General features: G+C 43.8%; 1 protein-coding gene across 1 annotated transcript in view; it reads right to left on the minus strand.

Annotated features, from left to right (window-relative positions):
• LOC144504473 (N-lysine methyltransferase SMYD2-like) overlaps window positions 1-25,915 on the minus strand; it is a 44,186-nt gene extending 18,271 nt beyond the window's left edge. Inside the window, exons 1-5 of the mRNA XM_078229795.1 lie at window positions 25,493-25,915; window positions 16,693-16,756; window positions 10,693-10,803; window positions 6,364-6,424; window positions 4,725-4,849 (exon numbers count right to left, since the gene is read on the minus strand). Of these exons, the coding sequence (XP_078085921.1) occupies window positions 4,725-4,849; window positions 6,364-6,424; window positions 10,693-10,803; window positions 16,693-16,756; window positions 25,493-25,641 (510 nt within the window). The 5' untranslated portion in view covers window positions 25,642-25,915. The remainder of the gene's footprint in view (window positions 1-4,724; window positions 4,850-6,363; window positions 6,425-10,692; window positions 10,804-16,692; window positions 16,757-25,492) is intronic.
• Window positions 25,916-26,977: the final 1,062 nt, after the last annotated feature.

Raw genomic sequence — 26,977 nt, forward strand, 5'->3', positions numbered from 1 at the left:
TGGGCACATGAGCAGCACAGGCTTGGAGGGCCGAAGGGCCTGTTCCTGTGCTCTATTGTTCTTTGTTCTTCTTTTAGTACCTCCCAAACCCACGATCACTTCCATCTAGAAGGAGAAGGGCAGCAGATAATGGGAACAACATTACCTGCAAGTTCACCTCCAAGGCACTCATCATCCTGACTTGGAAATATATCATCTTTCCTTCGCAATCGCTGGGTCAAAATCCTGGAATTCCCTCCCTAACGGCATTGTGGGTCAACCCATAGCACAGACTGCAGTGAATCAAGAAGGCAGCAGCTCACCACCACCTTCTCAAGGGCTACTAGGGATGGGCAATAAATGCTGGCCAGCCAGCAATGCCCATGTCCCATGAATGAATTAAAAAATATATACTTTTTTGAGGGATTAACAGAAAACAAAAGTATGGGATTAGAAGCACCAGCCCGCACCCTCCCGTTTCTTGGTGCCCTCCCCGGCAGCGGTCAGCCAAAGAGAGTGTTTCACTCTGGATGGCCGATAATTGGCCAGTCAGCGTGAAATCGCACTCTGGGGCGACAGCGGTGGGAACGGGTTCCGCATCTGCTTCCAGACCCGCTAAAGAGTGCAAGCCCGACAAGTGAAAAATTCAGGCCATGGGGTCCCTCATTACATTCTAACAGCATTGCCAATCAACAAGAGCAACAGGATGATGGTTTAAATTATGCAATTTCTTTATACGTAAAGTTGTCTTGAAATTAACAACTGTTTTCATCAGTATAGCTATTTTCTATTCCAGGATCTGAATCTCTCATTCTACATGAGGAAGTAACAGCTGGATTAACGTTGAATAAAAGGTTCATTCTCCTTTCATGGTAACCAGGATAAGACATGTGCCGAATAGAGTGCTAGTTGCATCAAGTTAGGCTGTACTAGGACCTCACGGCTATGAAGAAAACAATGACTCCACAATACAAATGTGACCACCCTAGATTTGGAGTGCCAGAAACAGTTGCTGCCAATTTATGAATGCCAGGCTAACATCTAGCAGCCACTAGCCAGGCACACAAGTTTCACTAACTGCTTTAAGATAGCTACTGAGTTGCGCTCATTAATTTTAATTCATCCCTAGATAGATACAAAAGGCAGCATAAGCTAATGATCTGGTTAGCCGAGGCTATGCAGGTTAGGAATCACTTTACGCTAAAAGGACTGGAATAGACTCATGAACCATTAAGAGACAAAATGACGCACGTTATGTAATATTTCCTAAATATAATTTGGACTCCTAGTCCCACTGGTATTCCCCAAAGACAAGTCAAATTACTAAATAGATTGTTACTGTGAAATACGTATATACTCAGGCAGCTCTCAGTCCAGATTGATTCTTAACTCTACAATTATTAGAAATTTTACAGCATTGCTGTGTTTCAGGGCTGAATATAGGCATGTGAAATAAATGCACACAAAGTCCATTCTTTCTACTGAGCTTGTGAACGTGAGATTTATAACATTATTATGTGTTAAAATGTTTCCTTTAACCCAAGATAAGAGGCTGATCTGAGGAGGGGGGGGGGGAGGTAATTAGCCTGAACTCTGCCCGGAGACTGGCCCATGTGATCAGGCTGCCATGGGGACAGAACCCTATATCAAAACCCACAGAAACTTAAAGTATCAATTTTCACACCTTGTCACAAGAGAGGGGCAAACTGGTTTTGCTTGACACAGACTCTGACAGACACAGAGACCTACAGAGCAAAGCTGTAAACAACAGCTACTGTGCCAAGCTGAGGGAGTGTGTGTTGACCACCAAGCAGACTGCTAGTAAGAATGGATAGCTTGTAGAGATTGAAAGATGAAGGACAGGATGCCCGCTACTGGAGATCAGTTCAATGATGCTGAGGAGGCTGAGTGAGGGGACTTTCAAAGGAGACACCGGAAACTTGCCCTGGTCTGGCAAGGGAAAGACAGCTTGTTGTAACTGGGAGGAATTTGGGTCTTTATCCACAAGACTACTATCCACACTGCTGAGTGTGCGATGTCACATATCAACAAGGCATAGGGGCTTCGGTTTGTGTTAATTCGTTAATGGGGAAAGTATCTTCTCTACAGTTTAGTGCATTAGCTGTCGAAGTTGATTTTAGTTTGTTCTCATTAAAAAAACTTGAATGTAAATTGTGTCATGTGATTCTTTCCATCAGCTGCTGGCAAACTCACATCAAGTTAATGGTCTCTGTGGGAATTGTAACAATGTACAATCCACTTCTGTTGCAAATTAGTTTACTCCCTAAAAATAAAAAAGAGCTTCTGTAAACTCTCGCCTAGACCTTCCCAAAGATAACTCAACTATTATATAATCCTTTACAGTTGCCTTTTCAGCAGATCAGAAATTTACAGAGCTGCTCCGGCTTTCTGTTTGGTCACTACGGCCATCAGCTCTGCCCCTCTACAGATTCTCAGACAGGCTGGCTTGTGTGTACTGGGTGTTCCTCATTAAACATACCCAAAAGACTGATAATGGAGAAAATCCAAAAAGGACCCAGGGACCTCGAGCTGCATGGCAGTACAGTGGTTGGCACTGCTGCCTCACAGCACTAGGGACCCAGGTTCAATTCCAGCCTTGGGTTTCTGTGTGGTGTTTGCACGTGCCCGCATGGTTTTGCTCCAAGTGCTCCGGTTTCCTTCCACACTCCAAAGACTTGCGGATTAGGTGGATTAGCCATGCTAAAATTGCCCCTTAGTGCAAGGGGATTAGCAGGGTAGATATGTGGGGTTACAGGGATAGGGGCTGGGTGGGATTGTTGCCAGTGCAGGCTCGATGGGCCAACTGGCCTCCAGCGTAACTATGATTCTATGATAAAGTGCCCTACATAATGGTCTGCTGAATGGGCAGCTGCAAGTGCTAATTATGTGCTTACTGATGCTTTGCTTTTCCAGCACCACAGCAGCACTTTCCCCTGTTCATCAAAAGGCTCTCTTTTTAAAGAATAGCCCACAAGTTGTAAAGCTATGGACAATGGCTAGCACTGCTGCCTCACAGCGCCAGGGACCCAGGTTCGATTCCCGGCTTGGGTCACTGTCTGTGCGGAGTCTGCACGTTCTCCCTGTGTCTACGTGGGGTTCCTCCAGGTGCTCCGGTTTCCTCCCACAGTCCAAAAGAGGTGCTGGTTAGGTGCATTGGCCATGCTAAATTCTCCCTCAGTGTACCCAAACAGGTGCTGGAGTGTGGCGACTAGGGGATTTTCACAGTAACTTCATTGCAGTGTGAATGTAAGCCTACTTGTGACACTAATAAATAAACTTTAAAAATGCTGCAAACCTTAGTGATCTTGAGAATTTGGACTCGGTTATGCTGAAGGGTGCTCCGGAAAACTGCCAAGGTTCCAAGTGTGCTGCTTCAGCAATCCAATGGTGCGTTCAACATGGATCTGTTGGAGGCATACGCCTCCTCGTATGGTGCGTGGGGATGGAACAGTGGGGTCAAAAGCAAAGATAAGTATCGGAGGAGAATGGCAGAGTGGACTGCTGCAAAATGAATGCATCATGGTTGTTGCCAGGGAATCTGGCATTCACCAATAGTAACTGGTGCAGATGGTCACATGAATTATTAAAGCCTTTGCGATTCTTCAATGGGGCATTATTGTTTGCAACAGTTGAGAGAGCTGTGGAAGTACCAAAGCCATTCCATAACTTTTGAGGAAAATGCCGTTTAAAAAGCAAAACTGGCATTTTCTTCTGTTATCATTGGGAAAGGTGAAATGGTCACTTGCTTCATCGAATAAGGAAGGAGCTGCTTGCTTTTTTGCAGTGATGTCTTACAATCTGATATTGCTGGGGGCCTCACTCATTCCCTGCAAACAGCCAGAGTCAGTCACCTCACTTCTGGTACAAGATCCACCAGCAACATCATGCCTGCCCTGTAAGTTTTCCAGCAAACCCTTGCACAATTCTGTTACAAGGTCGTGGCGAGACACAGCCTTTAAAACACTGTCCCTCTACAAGCTTTGCAGGGTCACGGTAGGTTGAAGCCTTTCTCGTCCAATATTGTAGCATTCAAAAAAAGTTTTCTTGATATTCCTGGGAGTAGCGCATGTATAATGGAGTCACATTTTGAACCCCCATTGTGCCAAGGAGGATGGCGAGAGCAGAGGACTTTGCAACTCACCAGTTTTCCTTATAGCTGCAACAAGTCTTGAAATGATGGTCTCCTTGCTCAAAGGCTGAGTTTCCAATCACAATCCAAGCTGGTGCTGTCTCCAAGTACCAATAGATTTTAGACAAAGCCTTGAAGTTGAAAATGCTCGGAGTACATGGGTGCAATTAGTGTTAAACCTGCAACCAGCTTCATGGGAGGAAACAGCCCTTTGGTTTAAAGTGACATAATTTCCTGCACTTTTAAATTCAAAATCCATTGCAGGTGCTATGTTTCTGGCACCAACTAGCCAGTGATTAGAAATTCAGATCAAGTACAAACGGAATAGAGAGTTAAGCATTTCCCTCCTCCATGTGACACACCAAAAATAGGTCCACACCAGGAGTTATAAAGTATTCTTTCTGTGTCCACTGGGAGTTTTCAGTTTAATCTATAGATGTGCATCTCAGTGCTGTTAGAACCTTCACAAGTCTAATAATATTTTACGTGACAAATCACACATCTGCATGCAGAACATTCAGCTCAGGGCCCCTGAAGTCATGCGGTTAAAGAACATTTTTTTTAAAAAGTGTAACATTTTAAATCTGGTACAAACCTTAGCAAATAGTTCAATCAAGGCAGCTCTTTCAGGAAAATCAAAGTGCTTAGAGTAGAAATGATGAAGGGCAGCAATATCGCTCTCAATCAACTCTCTTTTCTCATTATCCAATTTATCTAGGTCTGAATCAAACAGAAATAAAGTTAATTAAAAGAGGCTGGAGTGAAACTAAGACTTCTCAGAAATATTAATGGGGCTGTTAAATCTATTGTATTGGGAGATACTGGAGTCAATTCTGTAGTCCAATACATGAAGATCAAATATGCAACTGTCAAGGAGAGAGAACTGAACCGGACTGAATGGACCACTTCCATTCTGAACTCAATTTTACAGTGAATGGATGTGGTTTTGCCCATGTGCAAGCTCTATTAAGGCTCTGGAGTTGCCAGTAGCTGAGCTATTTCTCCAAAAGCCTCCAGGAGAAAGTGCATCCTGTTGAGGCAGTGATAGTCAGAAAAGCCCAAGCAAGATTACGGTATGGTGAGTAGGCTTCAGTGAATAGAGAAGAGAAGCCTTCCGTGAGGTCTAATCTAACCATTTCAATATCCTCATCGCCATGAAATATGAGAGATTGTCATTGGCGAATCAAAACTTCGAGCAGCGCAAAACCAGCAGCAATTATCTTGACTAAATTCCCTATGGATCCCCATAGGAAATATTGAGGAGCTAGTGCAACTCCCATGACCTCAGATTCAAAATGTGTTGGGGTCTAATTTCCTTTAAAACCGACTTGTGTTTTCTTCTGAGAAGGTAACAGATGAGGCACTAGCCTTCAAGATTATACCTTCCCACCTCAAAACAGGACCCAGTTCAAAGGAAAATCCTGGACCCCAAAGTCTGAAACATTAAGGCAGCAAACCTTTCCCTTATTATTTATGGGGTAGGGTCAAGCTTCAGTAAAGGTAAGCACAGAGAAACAGACAGTCACGCTGAGGTAAAAGCTTAGAAGCACCACCACTTTGGAAAGTGGCATAATCGGAACAAATGCAATGGAGACGAAGGAGCTGAGAGAAAGGGATGGAATCCTTACAGGATGTGGGGTGTGAAGAGCTGTACACTGAGTTATGCAGACACCTTGATCTCAAAGAACAAAGAACAGTACTGCACAGGAACAGACCCTTCGGCCCTCCAAGCCTGCGCCGATCATGTTGTCCCATCCAGACCAACCACCTGTATCCCTCTAAACCCTGTCTGTTCGTGTGTCTATCCAGATAAGTCTTAAATGTCGCTAATGTATCTGCCTCAACCACCTCACTTGGCAGTGCATTCCAGGCCCCCACTGCCCTCTGTGCAAAAAACTTCCCCCGCACATCTCCACTGAACCTTTCTCCCCTTGTAATTGTCATTTCTGCCCTGGGGAAAAGCTTCCAACAGTTCATCCCATCTATACCCCTCATAATTTTATAAACTTCTATCAGGTCGCCCCCCACCCTCAGCCTCCGTCTTTCCAGGGAGAACAATCTCAGTTTATTCAATCTCTCCTCATAGCTAATACCCTCCTCAAAGTACTAACAGCATCGTGTTGAAGGGAACATGGCAGATTATTTTCTTTTATTAATTTTGAACAAAACTTTTTTTTTCTTTAAAAAAAATCACAGTAATCCAGTTTTGGCTTCACACTGCAAGGAATACTTACGTGACTCAAACTCACTAACACTCAGTAATTCCTCTGAAGGCGTTTTCTCTGGGTGTATTTTCTAGATAACATAAAACAAAATGCAACAACATTTAGAAGTGTATTTATTACAGCAAGGGTTTAATTTGGCAAAAGTCAGAGTCAGAGAAAGACCAATCTAATGACATTAATATTCATTTCAAAGCGGAGTTACTCATTATATAATTCATTGGAATAGAGGGCTTGAAGGAGGAGCCAATTAATGCCCCTGGCAACTGCAATTTTCCAGATCCCTCTTGTTCTTAAAGCTGCAACGTGCTTCATATTAAGATCAGACGGAGACCAGTTATAGTCTCCTGTCCTCAGAGATACTTTACCGCATTAATACTTTCTGTACATTGTTCAAATTTCACAACTTACAGCATTTTTCTAAATACTGTACACACATGCCCAGTAAGTTGAGAAACAAAGAAATCGCAGGTAATAGATTGTGGGCAGAGCTTCGCATCAAATTCTTGAAACTACATATTGACAGCACACACAAACATCTGTTCCTTTGAAAAGCAAAATTACTTTTCTATAAAAACCACTTTGTCGAGGTGCAGCTCTATGGCGCTACCCATCCTCCAGTATGTCACCCAGCTGCCCACAGTTTAGTCTGAGCACTGCACTCCTTATATTTACAAGGCTTGGTATTTCAAAAAAGAACTAAAGCAGCAGCAGCATAATAAACCTAAAAGTTCAATTTTCACATCAAAAGGCTCAGCAAATGGAAGCTGAAGAGGGTTAACTGGGATTCAGTCAAATAAACCCTTGACAACTTTGACCACATTCGAGTTGGTGCAAATTAATAATTGGCCTTCTGCAATATCTAACAGCCCCAAGGGAAAATCAGCCCCCATATTGGAGACAACCAGGTCCAGATACATCACAATGCAAAACGGGGACTGATCCCACAGTTGTTTCCAAACAGGGTCACAGCTGTTATTTCAAATACAATGTGTATTCTAGATTCAATATTTAACGCCATTTTTAAATTAAAAATCTTGCTATCTATAGGAGCTCCTTAAAACCGAGATGTCACTCAGTTTCAAAATACCATTTTGATGCTCTGAATAAAGATTAGTGAGGATTAGTGAGGCCACTTGCGTGACTAACTGAGAAGTATCCTTTAGTTAACTGAAACATTACTATAGTCTGATGGAATGTCTGAATTGCTGGAATTCATCAGGGCAATTAATATTTTGTTTATAAATACACACGCACACACAAGGACTCTGCTTTAAATTCTTTGGTCATTTCGCTTAGAATCACAGAATGAGACTATTCACTCCACCATGCCTGCGACCACACAGATTAAAGACTAAAGATACCAAAAGTGGTCAAAACATACAATTAATCAAGCAGGGAACTTTTACTAACTTCTTTGGTTCTCTATTTTCTCAATTCACCCTTTGTCTCACAAAGACAGTGGCTCAAACTGGGACAGTGATAGCTTCAGCCTTCCGGTAGCTCACCCGGAACATGCAGCATCCAGCAGGCCATTTAATCCAACTGGTTTAGGCCGCACGTGACGATCCTCCCACCCTAACAACATAACCTATTCTTTTCACCCTCACACATTTATCTAGCTTTCCCCCTTAAATACATCGATACTATTCAGTTCTTAGTAACCAGGTTCACATTCTAACAACTCCCTGGCAAAGTTCCTCCTGAATCCCCATTTGAATTTGCTGGTAACTATCTTGTCTTTATGGCTCCGATCCATGGTAGATGGAAACAGGACTGGATTTTCATTTCTGGGTCAGAACCCTGATGTGGGATATTTTCAGGATCCCGACCCCATGGCATCAGGGTGATACGCGCACCACAATTTTTGAATTTAAAAAAAATAATTCATGGTTAGGGAATACATTCAGCATCTAATTGAGGACAGTGGGCAGGCTCCAAAAACTTCAAGGTCAACGGGGGGCCCACCCTCGAACACTGAAGGAGTTGCAGCCTTCCGATATAGGTGAGGGAGATAGAGGGTACCTCAAAATGGAGGCACCTTTCAGTTGATTATATTTTCCTTTTTTGTTTCTACAAACTTTTAAAGAGAAGCAGCCACATCTGCCAGGTCACCACAGTGGAGAGGATACGCTCCTCACGGCAGCCGGTGGTCACAATTGTGGCAATGCAGCTAGGAACCTCAAATTGATTCTGCAGCATTGCCAGTAAGCTGCCTCCAGCCATGGCTGGCTAAAAAATTCCAGTCAGTCTCTCATCATTGGCTTTAAGAGGCCTTTCAATTATGTTAACAAGCTGCTCACTGTAATTTACCAAGTAGCCATTATCCCACCTGAACTGCCTCCTTAAAGATTTATGCCCAGAGGTGGGAAGATGGTAGCAAGTCTCCCCACCGGCTGATGCTGGGAAATTCTAGGCACACCAATCTCCCTTCTCGCATCCTGCAGGCTTCCAAAGCGTGGCCATATTCTTTAACGGGCAGATTGTGCTGCGGTAATGGGGAAACTGTCAACATTCACCACTGGTACTCCACTGAAACCGATAGCAACTTGGGAGTCTGCATGTGTACAAGAGTACGGCACAGTGGCAAGCACTTCTGTCTCGCAGCGCCAGGGACCCGGGTTCAATTCTGGCCTTGGATGACCATCTGTGTGGAGTCTGCATGTTCTCCCTGTATGGGTTTCCTCCAATTGCCCCAGTTTTCTCCTACAGTCCAAAGATGTGCGGGACAGGTAGATTGGCCATGCTAAATTGCCCCCTAGTGTCCAAAGATGTGCAAGTTAGGAAGATTAGCAGGGTATATACATGGGGTTACAGGAATAGGGTCTGTGTAAGATGTCCTGTCAGTGTCGGTGCAGACTCAGTGGGCCGAATGGCTTCCTTCTGCACTGTAGCGATTCTACAACAACATTTTTGATTTGATTTGATTTATTATTGTCACATGTATTAACATAGTGAAAAGTATTGTTTCTTGCGTGCTATACCGACAAAACATACCGTTCATAGAGAAGGAAACGAGAGAGTGCAAAATGTAGTGTTACAGTCATAGCTAGGGTGTAGAGAAAGATCAACTTAATGCAGGGTAAGTCCATTCAAAAGTCTGACAGCAGCAGGGAAGAAGCCGTTCTTGAGTCGGTTGGTACGTGACCTCAGACTTTTGTATCTTTTTCCCAAAGGAAGAAGGTGGAAGAGAGAATATCCAGGGAGGGTGGGGTCCTTAATTATGCTGGCTGCTTTTCCGAGGCAGCGGGAAGTGTAGACAGAGTCAATGGATGGAAGGCTGGTTTGCGTGATGGATTGGGCTACATTCACGATCTTTTCATAGAAATCATAGAAACCCTACAGTGCAGAAGGAGGCCATTCGGCCCATCGAGTCTGCACCGACCACAATCCCACCCAGGCCCTACCCCCACATATTTACCCACTAATCCCTCTAACCTACGCATCCCAGGATTCTAAGGGGCAATTTTTAACCTGGCCAATCAACCTAACCCGCACATCTTTGGACTGCTTTTGTAGTTCCTAATGTAGAAGTTACTATCAGCGACTCTACATTGGGCCCCAGAGGGTGTATTGTTGAAGTCACCACCACATAGAATCCCTACAGTGCAGAACGAGGACATTCGGCCCATCGAGTCTGCACCAACCACAATCCCACCCAGGCCCTATCCCCATAACCCATGCATTTATGCTAGCTAGTCCCTCTGACACTAAGGGGGATTAAGTAGGCAAATCCCCAAGCAAATCAGTGAAATATCAAATATCTTCCAAAGCTGGGACTCCTGGAATTTAAACCTTTGTCAGAAAAGTGAAAAATGCCCTTCAGAGATCGCTAGATCTTTCTGGCCAATATCAAAAGCAAATTTTACTGACCGCTAAAATCCAGCCCATTCTCTCCCCGGTCAACTCTCAAATCTATTCACTTGTTGCCGATAAGTATAATCTCTCAGTTCATCCTTGTAGAATGTTTTTATACCTTCTCTTGCCACTGTACATTTTTCTTTGTAATATGGAGACTAATACTGTGCACCGTCTAGACAACTAATTTCAGTGAGCTATACTATTATCATTGGAAGGAAGGAGAGGGAGGGGAAACATACATAATCCTAACCTCACTAGATATCGAGCACAAACACTTCCAGCGCATGTCAGTCATTGAGCAGTAGTCATGAGCAGGAATCCCAGCCAATTTCTAACCTCACGTCACAACCATTCCATGCCAAGAGGGGCTAACTCAGCAGAGATAGTTAACTGTCTAGTCAGTATTATTACACCACAGCTGTTGCTGCCCTCCCAAATGACAACGTCAGTAATACCATTTTGTCAGTTCATCCAGCTCACCTGTTTGACCAGAATTCTTGCCACCAGCCGGACCGTCTCTGAGGGGTTCCAGTTTTGTCCGAATTTGCTCATGGAAGAACATTCCAGTTTGTGCATTGGCCAGTCGGCTTTCTGCAAGGAAAGAAAAGAGATCATACATTTCAAAGTTAAGACTCCAAACATTTTAATGAAGAACCTCACCACACTGGTCTAATTTAAGCCGAATTCTAACACAGCAAATGGACTCAAATTCATTTGTACCGCAAGGAGTTCCCGATCCAATCCATGCACAGAAATCGGAAATGTCCGACAAAATCTTTCTTAGTCGCGTCCCGAGGGGAACAGGTGGGATGAATTTGCCTGCTTAATCCTATTCCCAAAGTGTGATCTAAACATTCTGGAGGGGTCAGCAGAGATCATGTTACTCCAATCAAATTCACAAGAATCTCAAACTTTGCAGCAGTCAATTAAAAAGTAACCAAGAGATTCAGCTGCATCGGAATTCAGCGCAGAGCATTTGCTGCACAGGGGCAACTCAACCTATTGCATCTTTCTGTTTGCATGGCATTCCATTTCCCTTCAATCGTTTTTCCTTTATCTATCCTTGTGAAGCAGCTTATGTTGTGCATGAGCTTCAAGGGAAGTACTCCTGGTTCTCCAGTGCACAAGATTGGAGTGGTCACTCTCCTCAGACAACCTGAAGAGGGCATTTTGATGATGATAGCTGCCACTGTAACAACAGCAACTGCTGTCCTCACCCAGTGCCCACGAGGTCAGTTGTACTGTAAATCACTGGATTGTCAAGAGCAGTAACGCTGCCTAATTTTGGGATGCAGAGAACCGGGGATAATGAAGAATGTGGAGAGCAGAAAGATTGTGAAAAGGAAGTGAATTGGGCTTTGATTCACCTGTATTCAGTATCATTCAAGACTCAAGGTACTGTAGTAGTATGTACCCTCAGGCAGCAACACTTGGACAACATTCATGCTTGGGCTGATTAGTAGTAACATTTGTAGCGCACAAGTGCCAGACAATGACCATGTTCTACAAGAGAGAATCTAATTATCTCCCCTTGGCCTTCAATGGCATTACCAAGACGGAATCTCCAACAATCCACATCCTGGGGAGTTATCACTGACCAACCAAATACTCTGGCCACAAGAGCAGGTCAGAGACTGGGAATTCTGTGGGGAATAACTTACCCTCTTGCTTTCCAAATCCTGTCCACCATCTACAAAGAGAAGTGTTATACAATATTCTCCATGTGCCTGGATGAGTACAGCTCCAACAACACTCAAGAAGCTAGACACCACTCAGGACAAAGGAGCCCACTTGATTAGCATCCTATCCACCAACAGTGCACAATGGCAGTAACGTCTACTATCTACATGGTGCACTGCAATAACTCACCAAGCCTGCGAAAGCACCCTCCAAACCTGTAACATTTACCATCTACAAGGACAAGGCAACAAATGCATGGGAACAGTACCAGCTGCAAGTTCCCCTCCAAATCATTCGCCATCCGAACATGGAACCATATCACTGTTTCTTCATTGTCGCCGAGTCAAAATCTTGGAACTTTTCCTGAAGGACACTCTGGGTGTTCCTGCGGCACATGGATTCAAATAGGTGGCTTGCCACCTCAACCTTGTCTCTTGCAATCAGGTGCTAGGCCCCATCATCATTGAGGATGGAAATACCAGTGGAATCTCCTCCTCCTGTTTGTTGTTTAGTTGTCCACCACCATTCAATACCGAATGCAGTAGAGCTGGAGATCTTTGATCTGATTCACTGGTCGTGGAAACATTTACCCCTGTCTACAGTGAGGTGTTTCCATCATTAACATGCATAGGAGTGTGCTCAAACTTCACAAGGTTGGCACCTCATTTTGAGATACGTCTGGTGCTTTAGGCATTGAGAGGGAGATGCTGGTCCAGGAGATAATGGACAGTGATTGAATACAATTCTGTTACTCCTGATCATCCACAGTGCGTTATGGATACACACTTTTCAGCTTCTCGAACGGTTTTGAAGCTATCCTGTCTAGCAAGATGGTAGTGTCACAACAGAGGTCACCCTCAGTTTGAAATAAAAACAGAAAATGCTGGAAATACTCAGCAGGTCAGAGAGGCCAGAGAAAAAGACTGATGATGGCCCTTCATCTGATCTCCACGGATCCTCCCTAACCTCTCGATTATTTCCAGCACATTCTGGCTTTATTTCAGATTTCCACTATCTGGCTTTCATTCTCAGTTTAAAGATGGGCCGGTGACAGATAGATTGGTGGTGAGGCTAGGGCTGGCAGAGGAAGGAAAATACATAACTGCAGCAAATCAATATTCTCAAAATTAGACTCAACACAACAGGAGACTCACATCAATTAGATGGACAACGTTCAGTGTTACAGGTTAATGCCAGCCCTTCATCATAGAGGAAAGATAGAAAAGCAACAGATTTTAAGCAAGTGAAGGGGAGCTGAAGAACAAAAGGGAAGGTCTGTGCATGGGTGGAGGGCTGGAGAGATTCAAACGAAAAAAGGTTATGCGGTAACGGGCAAAATAAAAGAACCAAAAGATGTGTCCAGATGAGGTGTGAATGGCTGGACTGCAAAATTCACAAATGAAAACAAAATGAAAGCATTTGTGGTGATCTAACATTGCTGAATATTGTGCTATCCTCGAGCCTCCAGTGGAACACTAGCAGGTCAAGGACAGAAAGGTCAGACTGGGAAGAAGGTGGAGAATTCAAATATGTGACAGGAAGTCACAAACTGAACGGAGGCATTCTGCAAAATGGTCACCCAGTCTGAGCTTGGTCTCTCAAATGTAGAGGAAACACATTGAAAGCAGTGAATATACTCTTTTGTTCTCAAGAGAAAGTTTATTGAATGTTTTGTGCCTGTCTTCACACAAGTTTCATACCACCAATAGACTGTAACCCACAAGCTAAAATTATAGAATCCCTGCAGTGCAGAAGGAGGCCATTCGGCCCATCGAGTTTGCACCAACCACAATCCCATCCAGGCCCTATCCCCATAACCCCATGCATTTACCCGAGCTAGTTCCCCTGACACTAAGGGTCATTTTAGCATGGCCAATGCACCTAACCCATCTTTGGACTGCGGGAGGAAACCGGAGCACCTGGAGGAAACCCACGCAGACATGGGGAGAATGTGCAAACTCCACACAGACAGTGACCCAAGCCGGGAATCGAACCCGGGTCCCTGGCGCTGTGAGGCAGCAGTGCTAACCACTGTGCCACCATGTCACCTACTCTTAAAATGAGTAAGAAAAATAACACCAGCAGTGATAAAGCATTAGCAAAACTTGGACTAAAATCTGACAAATCCCTACGACCTGATGGCCTACACCCCAAGGTTCTAAAAGAGATAGCAGATGCACTGGTTATGATTTACCAAAATTCCTTAGATTCCAGAATAGTCCATTAGAATGGAACTTGGCAAATGTTACATCATTTTTCAAGAGAAGTGGGAGAGAGAAAACAGTGAACAACAGGTTAGTTAGCGTATCAGTTGTTGGGAAAATGCTGGAATCTATTATTAAGGAAGTTTTACCAATGTACTTCAGGAAAGCACAGTATGATTAACATGGTTCCACTAAGGGGAAATCCTGTTTGACAAATTTATTGGAGTTTTTTTGAAGATGTAACTAGTAGGGTAGACAAAGGGGAACCAGTAGATATGGTGTATCTGGATTTCCAAAAGACATTTAGTAAGGTGCCCCACAAAAGGTCAATCGGCAAGATAAGGCTCACAGAGTTAGGGGTACCATTTCAACATGGATAGAGAATTGGTTAACAGATAGAAAGCAGAGAGTCGGCATTAATTAGGCTTTTTCAAGTTGTCAGGCAATAGCTAGTGGAGTGCCACAGAGTCAGAGCTGGAGCCTCAGCTATTCATAATCGATATAAATTACTTAGCTGAACAGAGTAATGTATCAAAGTTCACTGATGATACCAGATTGTTGGGAAGGTAAGCTATGGGAAGGACACAGAGAGGTTGCAAAGAGATGCAACCTCTCTGTCCAAGTCCAAGTTTTGCCAATGCTTTATCACTTCCCTATAGTGTAGGGAAGTGTGAAGTTATTTACTTTGGTCAGGAGAATAGAAAAGCAGAATACTTTTTTAAAGGTATGAGACTTGTAAGTGTTGATTAAGAGACTTGGGTGTACTTGTACAAGGAACACAGGAAAGTTAGCATGCAGGTACAGCAATCAGTTAGGAAGGCAAATGGCATTTTGGCCTTTTTTGCAAGAAGATTCGAGTACAAGTCTTACAACAGTTGTACAGGGTTTTGGTCAGACCACATCTGGAATACTGTGTGCAGTTTTGGCCTCCACATTTAAAAAATATATATTTGTTCAGTATCACTGGATTGGTCCCTGGGAAGGTGGGGGGGGGGGGGGGGGGGGATGATCTATGTTGAAAGGCTGAGTAAATTGGGCTTCTACTCTCTGGAGTCTAGAAAAGTGAGAGGTCACCTCATTGAAACTTACAAAATTCTGAGGGGATTTGACAGAGTGGATGTTGAGAGATTGTTTCTGTCACTCGGAGTTGAAAACACAGAGCACAGTCTCAGGCTAAGAGGTCAGTCATTTGGGACTGAGATGAGCAGAAATTATTTCACTCAAATGGTTGCAAATCTTTGGAATTCTCTATCCCAGAGTGTTGTGGATACTTCATTGATTTGATTTATTATTGTCACATGTATTAGTATACAGTGAAAAGTATTGTTTCTTGCGTGCTATGCAAAGCATACCGTTCATAGAGAAGGAAAGAAGAGAGTGCAGAGTGTAGTGTTACAATCATAGCTAGGGTGTAGAGAAAGATCAACTTAATGCGAAGTAGGTCCATTCAAAAGTCTGATGGTAGCAGGGAAGAAGCTGCTCTTGAGTCTGTTGGTGCGTGTTGTCAGATTTTTGTATTTTTTTTTCCCCGATGGAAGGTGGTGGAAGAGTGTGTATCGGGGGTGCATGGGGTCCTTAATTATGCCGGCCGCTTTTCCGAGGCAGCGGGAGTGTACACAGTGACAATGGGTGGAAGGGGTTTGAGTGATGGACTGGGCTTCGTTCACGACCTTTTGTAGTTTCTTGTGTACATTTAAGGCTGGCATTGATAGATTTTTGGTCTCTCAGGGAATTAAGGTTTATGGGAACAGGTGGGAAAATGGAGTTGAAACCCAAGATAGGCTATGAACATATTGAATGGAGGAACAGGGTTGATAGGCCGTACAGTCTACTCCTGTTCTTATTGTGCTCTAGTATTCTTAATGATTAAAAGTTCCTTTAGGTTTATCCTATCAAAAAGATAATGACTCCAAAATCAAGTCCAATGGTATGCTCACTCAGTATCCCCATTTTATACAGAACTTGCTTCTTAGCAATCAAGAGTAGAATCCAAGGTTCATTTTGTACTTCCTTTCAGGAAACATGAAAACCAATTGTAATTTACCACCAGGATCTTCATGGGGGGTAGCGCACTCATCCTGGGATATTCCTCATCGATGCAGCCTAGTGCTCCTACCTGGGCTATCAGAGGGACAGCTCTTGCATACCCAAGTTTTAATGCAGATGGATACAAAGCAATGCTTTGTGAGCTCAGTTACTGCTGATCGGTCACTAGCATATCATAGAATCCCTACAGTGCAGGAGGAGGCCATTTGGCCCATCGAGTCTGCACCGATCACAATCCCACTCAGGCACTATTCTTGTAACCCCACATATTTACCCTGCTAAGCCCCTGACACTAGGGTCAATTTAACACGGCCAGTCAACCTAACCCACACACCTTTGGACTGTGGGAAGAAACCGGAGCACCCAGAGGAAACCCAAGCAGACATGGGGAGAACATGCAGACTCCACACAGATGGTGACCCGATGTTGGAATTGAACCTGGGTCCCTGGCGCTGTGAGGCAGCAGTGCTAACCACTGTGCTACTATGCCGCCCACTGCATTATAGAAATGTTTTGATGAATACTGCAGATCACAAGTGTGGAATCTTACCTGGCAGGTTACATTGCAGTAGAATGCTAGTTTACAACGACCACACTTTGCCAAACCTTCTTTACTGCAAGGATAAAAAGAAAAGTAGTTAACTAGGTAGTCTAAACCATCATCTGGGTCACAGGCTTTGCAGGAGTAGCTTAAATAGTAATGCTCACGATTTGGCACACTGCAGGTTTCCTAACTCTCCAGGTGCAGTAAGGGTACCAGAATTGTGCACAAAATGTTCTGGATACAGTGAAAACGTCCATTGCTGAACAGCACATTTACCCCGTCACGTACCAGAAAACATCAAGAACTATTGACTTTGTACAACACCTCTCCCCATACATATAGAGGAAACCTGACCCAATTTAAATAGGGCAATCCAAAAAGAGAAGTTTGCAAACCTGGAAATGACAGAAGTCCAAAAATAACTTCAAGGGCTTCTGGCTCGAATGCAGGACTAAATTTCAAAAAAAGTGAGTGGCTCACAAATAATGCAGTCCTTGACCTTCCTCCTCCTCTTATATTCAATAATGGAGTCAGCCATCGATGATGAGTCTGGAGAGTTTCAGGTGTGAGGAGAAGTTGAACAAACTCAGATTGTTTTCACTGGAAAGACGTAGGCTGAGGAGGCGACCTAATAGAAGTCACAACATTATGAGAGGCCTAGATAGAATGGATAGTCAGAGGCTTTTTCCCCAGGGTGGAAAAGTTGACTACAAAAGGGCACAGGCTTAAGGTGAGAGGTGGTAAGTTTAGGGGAGACATGCGGGGAAAGTTTTTCACACAGATGGTGGTGGGTGCCTGGAATGCACTGCCATTGGAAGTAGTGGAAGCAGGCACATTAGCAACATTCAAGGTGTATCACGATAGACACATGAATAGCAAGGAAACAGAGCGATAGGAACAGTGAATCGGCACAGACTTGCTGAGCCGAAGGGCCTGTTCCCGTGATGCATTGTTCTTTGAGTAGCAACGTTCTTGTCACAGTCAGAAGGTTGTCTGTTCACATTGCACGTTAGAGACTTGGGCAGTGAATTTAAACCAATGCTCCAATCTCATACTGAAGGATGGTAAATAGGTGGGTACGAAAGATCCCATGGCACAATCCAAAAGAGTGTAAGGGAGTTTCTCCCGTGACCGAGACAATATTTATCCTTCAACCAGCATCACTAACACAATTGTCTCGGAGAGAAAAGCTCTGCAGGATTACAGGCAAAAGGCAGGGTAATACGACTAGGCAGGGCGCTCTTGGAGAGCTAGAATGGAAACAATTGGCTGAATGGCCTCCTGTGCTGTAACCACTTGATGATTCTATATGGGGCAAATGTAGCTATACAGAGCTAGGTCACAGATCAAGAGTGATATCACTGAGTGGCAGGATCTGTTTGAGGAGCCAACCTGCCTTGTTCTGTTGCTCTGCAGCTAATCAGTTGAAACTCTGCACTGACCTGGAAAACATGTAAATCATCACAGTTTTCGTATGCTGCAAGATTTAAAATTCTACAATCCCAGAGGAATTCTTTCAATGTGGCAGCATAGCCAGAACAACCTCAGATGCATAACTATCTGTATCTCCGACATTCAGTTCTGAATGAGCCAAGGTTTCCACCTGTTGGGAAGACAAAGGTCATTGTCTACAGCCTCAACCACCACAGGCTCGGTTCTCTTGCCACCATTTCTCTGCTCCGTCCTGGTTACTGTCTCAAGCTGACCTCGATTATTAGCAACATGTCTGGTCTATTGACCACAAGTGGAGCTTCCCACACCCGATTCTCTCCAACTCCCACATCAGGTAGGTTACAGATGTTGTCAAGTGCACGATAACTGTTACGGTGAAGCCGATAAAATGGGATGCCACCTGAAGCTAACAATGTACACGACAAGCTGCAAATACAGGAACCCCAAATGCTCTAATAATTGGCTGACGAATTTAAAATGTGGTAAGAAGGTGTGCAACTGTGATGTTGCACCCGTCCTTCAAAGCGTTTGGCAACACATTCAACGCAAAGTTGTGTATTATAACCAAAAGCTGTGCAAGATCGTCCCTAGCTCCAGCTTGCAATGAGGTGGTGGTGATGTGACACTGGTGGTGAGTCACACTGATAAGCATCTCTCCAATAGCATATTACGGGTGGGATGGGATTTCTCTCACTGATTTCTAATCGCTCACTGAGTGCCTCTCACATCTACATTTAGTTGCTGTTTTACCTTTTTAATTAATTTAAAATGTACTTTACAATTCTGGTGAAATCAAATACACTGATTAAAACATGCAAAAAACTACATCAGGCTCTCCTCTGTCTCAGTTCAATCTTTTATCCCTGGACTCCATAGCCAGCCTCCCACTTTCCACAGTCTAAACTGGAGCTCATCTAAAACCCCGTTGCCCATTCAATTCTGTGCTCATTGACCTACCACTGCCTCAGGGTGCAGAGACTCCAGGATTTAATAACAACTATCCATGGCCTTGCCCCTCTCTGTGTAACCTCCTCCAGTCCTACAACCCTCCCTGCAACTTTGCACTCCCCTCCAACTCCAGCTTTTTCTACACTGCGCCCCTCCCAGCCTTTTTTTATCTCCATATCTTAGGCCCCAAGCTCCAGAAGTTTCTCCTTAAACCTCTCACTCCTCCTTTAAAGACAGTCTTAAAAAAAACCCTCACTTTTTGGCCAAGTTTTTAGTCACCTGCCCAAAAACGTTCCTCTTTGGTTCAGTGTCAATTTTAGTCTAATTATGCACCTGTAGAGTACCGGGAGTTGAGGTTGGGGGTGTGGGGGTGGTGTGTGTGTGCGTGCGTGGACATTGATTATATTAAAAAGGTTCGGTTCGGCATAATCACAAGTAGTTTTTTTTGTTATACTAAAAAGGTTGACAACTTTATTACGGCTCCTCTCAATAGTCCCTCACATCTCAAACAAAATGACATCTCGGGTGCTCAAACAGTAACTCCACACCCACTAAAATTGATTTGTCTTTTCAGAACTGGTTCCCGTATGAACACAGACACTAACATTAAAAATAGGCTGAAGATTCCATGGCAGACCCAAGCCTTTCCAAAAATGTCATTTTAACTTTGCATATTTCAAACTGTACCACAGAAGGTAAGTCAATATATCTGACGCACTCAAACATATCTGTAAACATATTAATAGATATTTTGATTGGCCACACATTCTTGAATGCACAATTCACATATTCTCTCTCTCAACTTTTAAAACAGCATAAAATCCTTGCTCGTGGCTTTAGGCCTTTACTGTCAAGGCGATGGTTGCATTCATGATCAAACCTGACAACATTTCAAAAACCAAACAGGGAAGGGAATGATTTAGAAAACAAGCATTTATTTGCCTTTCTTTCACAATAAGAATCACCACTGCAGTTGTGCATTATGCCACCTCCCTGCAGCGTGACCCAATTGTGGAAACTGCTGAATCGGCACAGTGGTTAGCAGTGCTGCCTCACAGCGCCAGGGACCCAGGTTCAATTCCCGGCTTGGGTCACTGTCTGTGCGGACTTTGCACGTTTTCCCTGTGTCTGCGTGGGTTTCCTCCGGGTGCTCTGGTTTCCTCCCACAGTCCGAAAGACGTGCTAGTTAGGTGCATTGGCCATGCCAAATTCTCCCTCAGTGTATCCGAACAGGCACCAGCGTGTGGCAACTAGAGGATTTTCGCAGTAACTTCATTGCAGTGTTAATGTAAGCCTACTTGTGATACTAATAAATAAACTTTAAACGCTTGAAACTAAGTCTGAGCATAGACAGTTCAGACAGCAATACATCAACTCCCAAGTTAGGCTATGTTCAGTGAAAATACGAAAAAGGACAAGAAAATATGAAAATGCTTAAACTGGAAAGGAAAAGCATCCAGAGCTAGTTCCCTGGATGACTAATTACGGAGCTTAAGAAAGAAAGAAGCTGACTAAAAATGTTAAATGCATTATTCAGTAGAGAACCAAACTGAATGCATAAAGTATAGAGGAGAACTGAACATGGAAATATGGGGATAGGGGGTGCAGGAAAATGAATGAGGATGGGCAACATGAAAAAGCAGCTCAAAAGTCTGACTAAGCTTTTACCATTTATAGATTTAGCGGGGGTTGAAAAGTTGCCTCACTGGGTGGGCAGCACACGATTGGTGAAGGATGAATGGGTGGAGATAGAAGCTACTCTGGCCAACATCTTCCACACCTCCTTAGATAAGGGAAGAGGGCCAGAGAATTATTGTACATGGTGCACTCTTGTTCAAACACAGAGACAGGGGCAAACCCAACAAATACAGGAGAGTCAATCTAGCTTTAGCAGCAGGGAACCTATTCAAGAGAATATGCAACCACAAAATTAATTGCCATTTGGAAGAATATGGGAGATGATGGCCTAGTGGTATTATTGCTGGACTATTATTCCTGAAACTCAGCTAATGTCCTGGGGACCTGGGCTTAAATCCTGCCACAGCAGATGGTGGAATTTGAATTCAATTAAAAAAAACCTGGGACTAAGAATCTACTGATGACCATGAAACCATTGCCAATTGTTGGAAAAATCCCATCTGGTTCACTAATGTCCTTTAGGGAAGGAAATCTGCTGTCTTTACCTGGTCTGGCCTACATGTGACTCCAGAGCCACAGCAATGTGGTTAACTCCCAACTGCACTCGGGCAACTCGGGATGGGCAATAGGCTCATGGCCAGCCAGCGATGCGCATGTCCCACAAATGAATAAGGCAAATGTCAGCCAGCAAGGATCTGTTAAAAGCAATTAAGGTAATCAAAGAGTTTCATTTCTTTGCTGAAGAAACTGAGTTGATGGAGATAGTGCAGTGGATTTTTTTTAACTCATTCGTGAGACGAGTGTCACTGGCTGGCCAGCATTTATTACCCAGCCCTAGTTGTCCTTGGACTAAGTGGCTTGCTAGGTCATTTCAGAGGGCAGTTAAGAGTGAACCACATTGCTGTGGTTCTGGAGTCACATGCAGGCCTGACCAGGTAAGGACGGCAGATTTCATCCTTAAATGACATTAGTGAACGTTTGTGCAATTGAGCTTTCAAAAGGCACATAATAGACCTTGTTAGCAAAATTGAAACCCATGGAATCAAAGTGGTAGTGACAGCACGGATACAAAATTGGCAGACAGTACGGATGAACCATTCTTTTCCAGACCGGAGGGAAGTATAAAAAGTGGTGTCATCCAAGGCTTGATGTTAGTATCACTATTACATTTGATTATATGGACTCGTGCATGCAGGGCCCAATTTCAAAGTTTGCAGATAAATTGAAACTTAGAAATAGAGAGACGATTATTAGCAGAGCTTCAGGAGACAGACTGGCGAAATAGGAAAACACACGACAGATACAATTTAACAAAGAATTGTAAAGTGATACATATCAGTAGGAAGAATGAGGGGAGACATTATCAACTAAATGGTACAATTTAAAGGCACTGCAGCAACAGTGGGACAGAGAAAGATGACGATACATAAATCATTGATGTTGGCAGGAATGTTGAGCAAGTTGTTTAAAAAAAAGGAATACAGAATCTTTTGCTTTATAAACAGAAGTGTAATTTACAAAAGCAATAGAGCTGTGCTTAAATAAATTCACTGGGTAGGCCCCAGTTGTGACCAACCCTTTAGGAAAGATGCCAATGTCTTGGCGAGGTGGTACAGGAGATTTACTAGAATGGTACCGGGGAGTTGGAAATTCAGTTATATAGGCAGACAGGGGAGCAGTCCCAGCATCTTAGAGCAAAGAATTTCAGGGGGAGTTTGAACAGAAAATGTACAAAATCATAAGGTTTTTTAAAGAAAAGCAAATAAAGGAAGAGTTTCCAGAGATAGAAGTGTCAATAAGTAGAGGAAAGAGTTAACTGACAAAAGAATCAGAGGTAAGATGAGCAGCATTTTAAAAAAAATTCGTCCTGACCTGGAATACTCTGCATGCTTGAAAGGGTGGAGGAGGCAGATTCAGATTCTTAAAATTAGATAAATATTGAAAGGACAATATTGCTGAGTTATGAAGAAAGAGCAGGGGAATGGGATTAGCATGGTGGGCCAAATGACTTCCTCTGTATTCAATGAGTCTACATATGAACTAGGAACTAGGAATAGCCACTCAGCTCCTTGAGCCTGCTCCTCCATTCAATAAGATCATGGCTGATCTGACTGGAATCTCAACCCCACATTCCTACCTACCCCCCCCCCCCCCAATAATCTTTCACCCCCTTGTCAATCAAAAATCAATGTGGCTCTGCCTTAAAATATTCAAAGATTCTACCCTTTGAGGAAGAGTGTTCCAGAAACAGTCAAACCTCAGAGAAAACATTTCTCCTCACCTCCGTCTTAAATGAGCGACTCTTAATTTTTAAAAAGTGGCCCTCAGTTCTAGATTCTCCCAACAAGAGGAAATATCCGCTCCACATCCACCCAATACTCCTCAGGATCTTAAAAGTTTCAATCCAACCACCTCTTACTCTTCTAAACTCTAGTGGATACAAAAGATACCATTCCAATCTTTCCTCATAAGATAACCTGCCCATTCCTGGTATTAGTCTAGTAAACATTCTCTGAACTGCTTCTAACATATTTACATCTTTCCTTAAGGAAAGCAATACCGTACACAGTACTCTAGATGTGGTCTCACCATTGCCCTGAAGCAAATGAAGCACAACCTCTCTACTTTTATAATCAATCCCCCAATAAACAATAACAATTCACGAGCTTTCCTTATTACTTGCTGTAGCAGTGTTGTGATTTGAGATTCATGCACTAGGACACCTAGATCCCTCTGCACCTTAGAGCTTTGCAATCGCTCACCATTTAAATAAGCTTTCATACTCTTGCTGCCAAAATGGACAATTTCATATTTTCTGACATTACGTACCAGTAGGCTGTGTTTACCTTCAGGTTGGCACATAAATTGGATCACAATATCAACAGCATTTAGGTGAAAACATCATGGAACTTTACCACCTCGCCCACTCCGATTCCGTGGTGGGCCAGGGTCCAACAATGGAAATCTCCATTGACTTTGGGTGGGAATTTACGGTCTCACTCGAGCAAGGCCATAAAATCCCACCCCACGTTTTAATACAACCACAAACTCGGGCAACACAATAAGCAATACAAAATGGCTGAACGCATATATGATCAGGCTCCCAACCACCAGAGGGCGATAACATAAGGCAACAAAGAAAACAATCGCTTTTATCCATTTGACATCTACAGCAGCAATTGAGCACTAAAACCAGGCCATTCAGCCCATCATCCCTAGCCCCACTCCCCTGCTCTTCCCCTTCATCCTGCAAGTTTTTCCACTTCAAGTATTTATCCAATTCTCTTTTGAAAGTTACTATTGAATCAACATCTATCACCATTTAAAGATAGTGAATTCCAGACCATCACAACTCCCTGTTTAAAAATGTTCTCATCTTATCTCTGGTTATCTTAGGGAGGCACGGTAGCACAGTGGTTAGCACTGCTGCTTCACAGCTCCAGGGACCTGGGTTCGATTCCCGGCTTGGGTCACTGTCTGTGTGGAGTTTGCACATTCTCCTCGTGTCTGCGTGGGTTTCCTCCGAGTGCTCCGGTTTTCTCCCACAGTCCAAAGATGTGCAGGTTAGGTTGATTGGCCATGGTAAAATTGCCCCTTAGTGTCCTTGGATGCGTAGGTTAGAGGGATCAGCAGGTAAATATGTAGGGATAAGGGGGTAGGGCCTGGGTGGGATTGTGGTCAGTGCAGACGCGATGGGCCAAATGGCCTCTTTCTGCACTGTAGGGTTTCTATGTTATATTTGTATCTGGGTACATAACAGTAGAACACGTTTTGACTCTTATCAAAATCCTTCATAATTTTGGGAAACTCAAATAAATCTCCCCTTAGCCTTCCTGATTCCAAGAAGAATCCCAGTCTCTCTCAAGTCTCTCCCCATCCCTAGAATCATTTTAGTACATGATTCTCATTTCTCAGTGTCTGGAATTACAACAGTGACTACACTTCAAAGAAAAAAAAAGTGTTTTATTAGCTGCAGAACATGTAGGGACATTGAGGTTGTAAAAAAAAAAGTCTTACAACCTCTCATTTCCATGATTCAATCCAAGAGAACCTTCAGATTCCATACCAGTGGTAGAATTCATGATTAAACCCATTCCAGCTCTATTTAAGAACATTAACTTAGTAAAACAAAAATGCAAGCACTAATGAATAAGAATGACGTTTGGAAAACTCAAGTGCTCAAAAGTAATTACCCCCCAGAATAATGATATAAATGAAGCTATATTGGGCAGCATGGTGGCACAGTGGTTAACAGTGCTGCCTCACTGCACCAAAGACCCAGGCTTGATTCCCAACTTGGGTCACAGCCTGTGTAGAGGCTACACGTTCTCCCCGTGTCTGCGTGGGTTTCCTCCAGGTGTTCCGGTTTCCTCCCACAGTCCGAAAAACATGCTGGTTAGGTGCATCAGCCATGCTAAATTCTCCCTCAGTTTACCTGAACAGGTGCCAGAGTGTGGCAACTAGGGAATTTGCGCAGCAACTTCATTGCGGTGTTAATGCAAGCCTACTTGTGACACTAACAAATAAACTTAAAACATATGAATAACTATTAGACCTTTAACCGCACAGTTACATGCCCATGAAGAACAGTTGAGAAGATTACACTAAAATGCTTTTGGTACAACTGCAACCCATGTGAGCTCAAGTGCACACACTAGGAGCCAGTGTGAGAGAGCTATAAACAGTGGGATTCCAGTCATTATTCAGACTGAAGCAATGAAGCAAGCTGGAACAAACAGCTCTCACACACACACTGCAACCCACTTACCGAGCAAAGCAGAATTCACAGTGGTTCCCCCGCTCATTGACAGTCAGGACATGGGTGTAAGCCGGGCAGGTGAAGACCAGCTCTCCTATGCCGAAGCCTTTGCGAGCCTGCAGCCCCCGTCCTTTGCCCTGGCTCAGGAATCTCTCCATGGCCCCGGGCGCTGGGTGAAGCCAGGGCCGGCTGGATGCACTGCTCCTCCCCGCTCCCCCACACACCAGCTCCCCCGGGTGGCCCAGCCTCTCGCTGCCTCTTCACTTTGTTTTTCCCCCTCTCAGCGATCAGACTCCATTGCTGCCGCTCTGGAACCCCCCTCCTTCCTCATTCACTCACTCACTCCGCGGCCGCCCAGCTCCAGCTACTTAAATGGAAGCGGCTCAGCGCTCATTGCTGCAGTCAGCTCGCTGCCCCGCACCTCCCGGGTCCAAGTGCTCGCCCGCCTTCCTCAAACATCAGCTGTAGACCTTACAGGGGAACTGAGGCAAAACCCTCTCACACTCGTTTATCTCTTTCTCTCTCGCAATCTCAGTGAAAAACTCAAAACCTAGTTTTTAAAACATTGGGGGTTTTCAATTGTATAAAGTATGTAGCCTTATTCTGTTAAAATTAGGTATTTGTTTTTCAGTGTATAAATTATATAACCTTAATATGTTAAAATATCATGTTTGGGGTTTTTCAGTATATAAGCTATATAACCTTATTCTGTTTTAAAAAATAGGTACGGGTTTTTAAGTGTATAGGCCCTATCCCAATATTTGGGTGGCACAGTGGTTAGTACTGCTGCCTCCTAGTGCCAGGGTACCAGGTTCAATTCCAGCTTCAGGTCACTGTCTGTGTGGAGTTTGCACATTCTCCCTGTGTCTGTCTGGACTTCCTCTGGGTGCTCCGGTTTCCTCCCACAGTCTAAAGGTTAGGTTGATTGGCCATGCTAAATTCTCCCTAGTGTCAGGGGATTAGCAGGGTAAATGTGTGGGGTTACAGGAGTAGGGCCTGAGTGGGATTGTGGTCAGTACAGACTCAAAGGGCAAATGACCTCCTTCTGTACTGTAGGGATTATATGTAACCCACGTATTTACCTTTCTAATCTCCCTGACACTAAGGGGCAATTGAGCATGGCCAGTCCACCTAGCCTGCATATCTTTGTACAGTGGGAGGAAACCAGAACACACATAGCAAACCCAAACAGTCACCCAAGGCCAGAATTGAACCCAGGTCTCTAGCACTGTGAGGCAGCAGTGCTAACCACCAGTCACAGTCACCAGCCACTGATTCTTACGTGCTGTACAGACAAAGCATATCATTCATAGAGTACATAGGGGAGGAGGAAGTTTGTGATTTTTCAATGTATAAGCTATATAACCTTATTCTGTTTTTAAAAAATAGGTTTTGGATTTTTCAGTGCGTAAGCTGTATAACTTTATACTGTTCAAAAATTAGGTTTTGGGTTTTTCAATGTATAAGCTATATAGCCTTATTTTGTTGGTTTTT

The sequence above is a fragment of the Mustelus asterias genome, chromosome 15, assembly GCF_964213995.1.
Source record: "Mustelus asterias chromosome 15, sMusAst1.hap1.1, whole genome shotgun sequence".
Classification (NCBI taxonomy): Eukaryota; Metazoa; Chordata; class Chondrichthyes; order Carcharhiniformes; family Triakidae; genus Mustelus; species Mustelus asterias.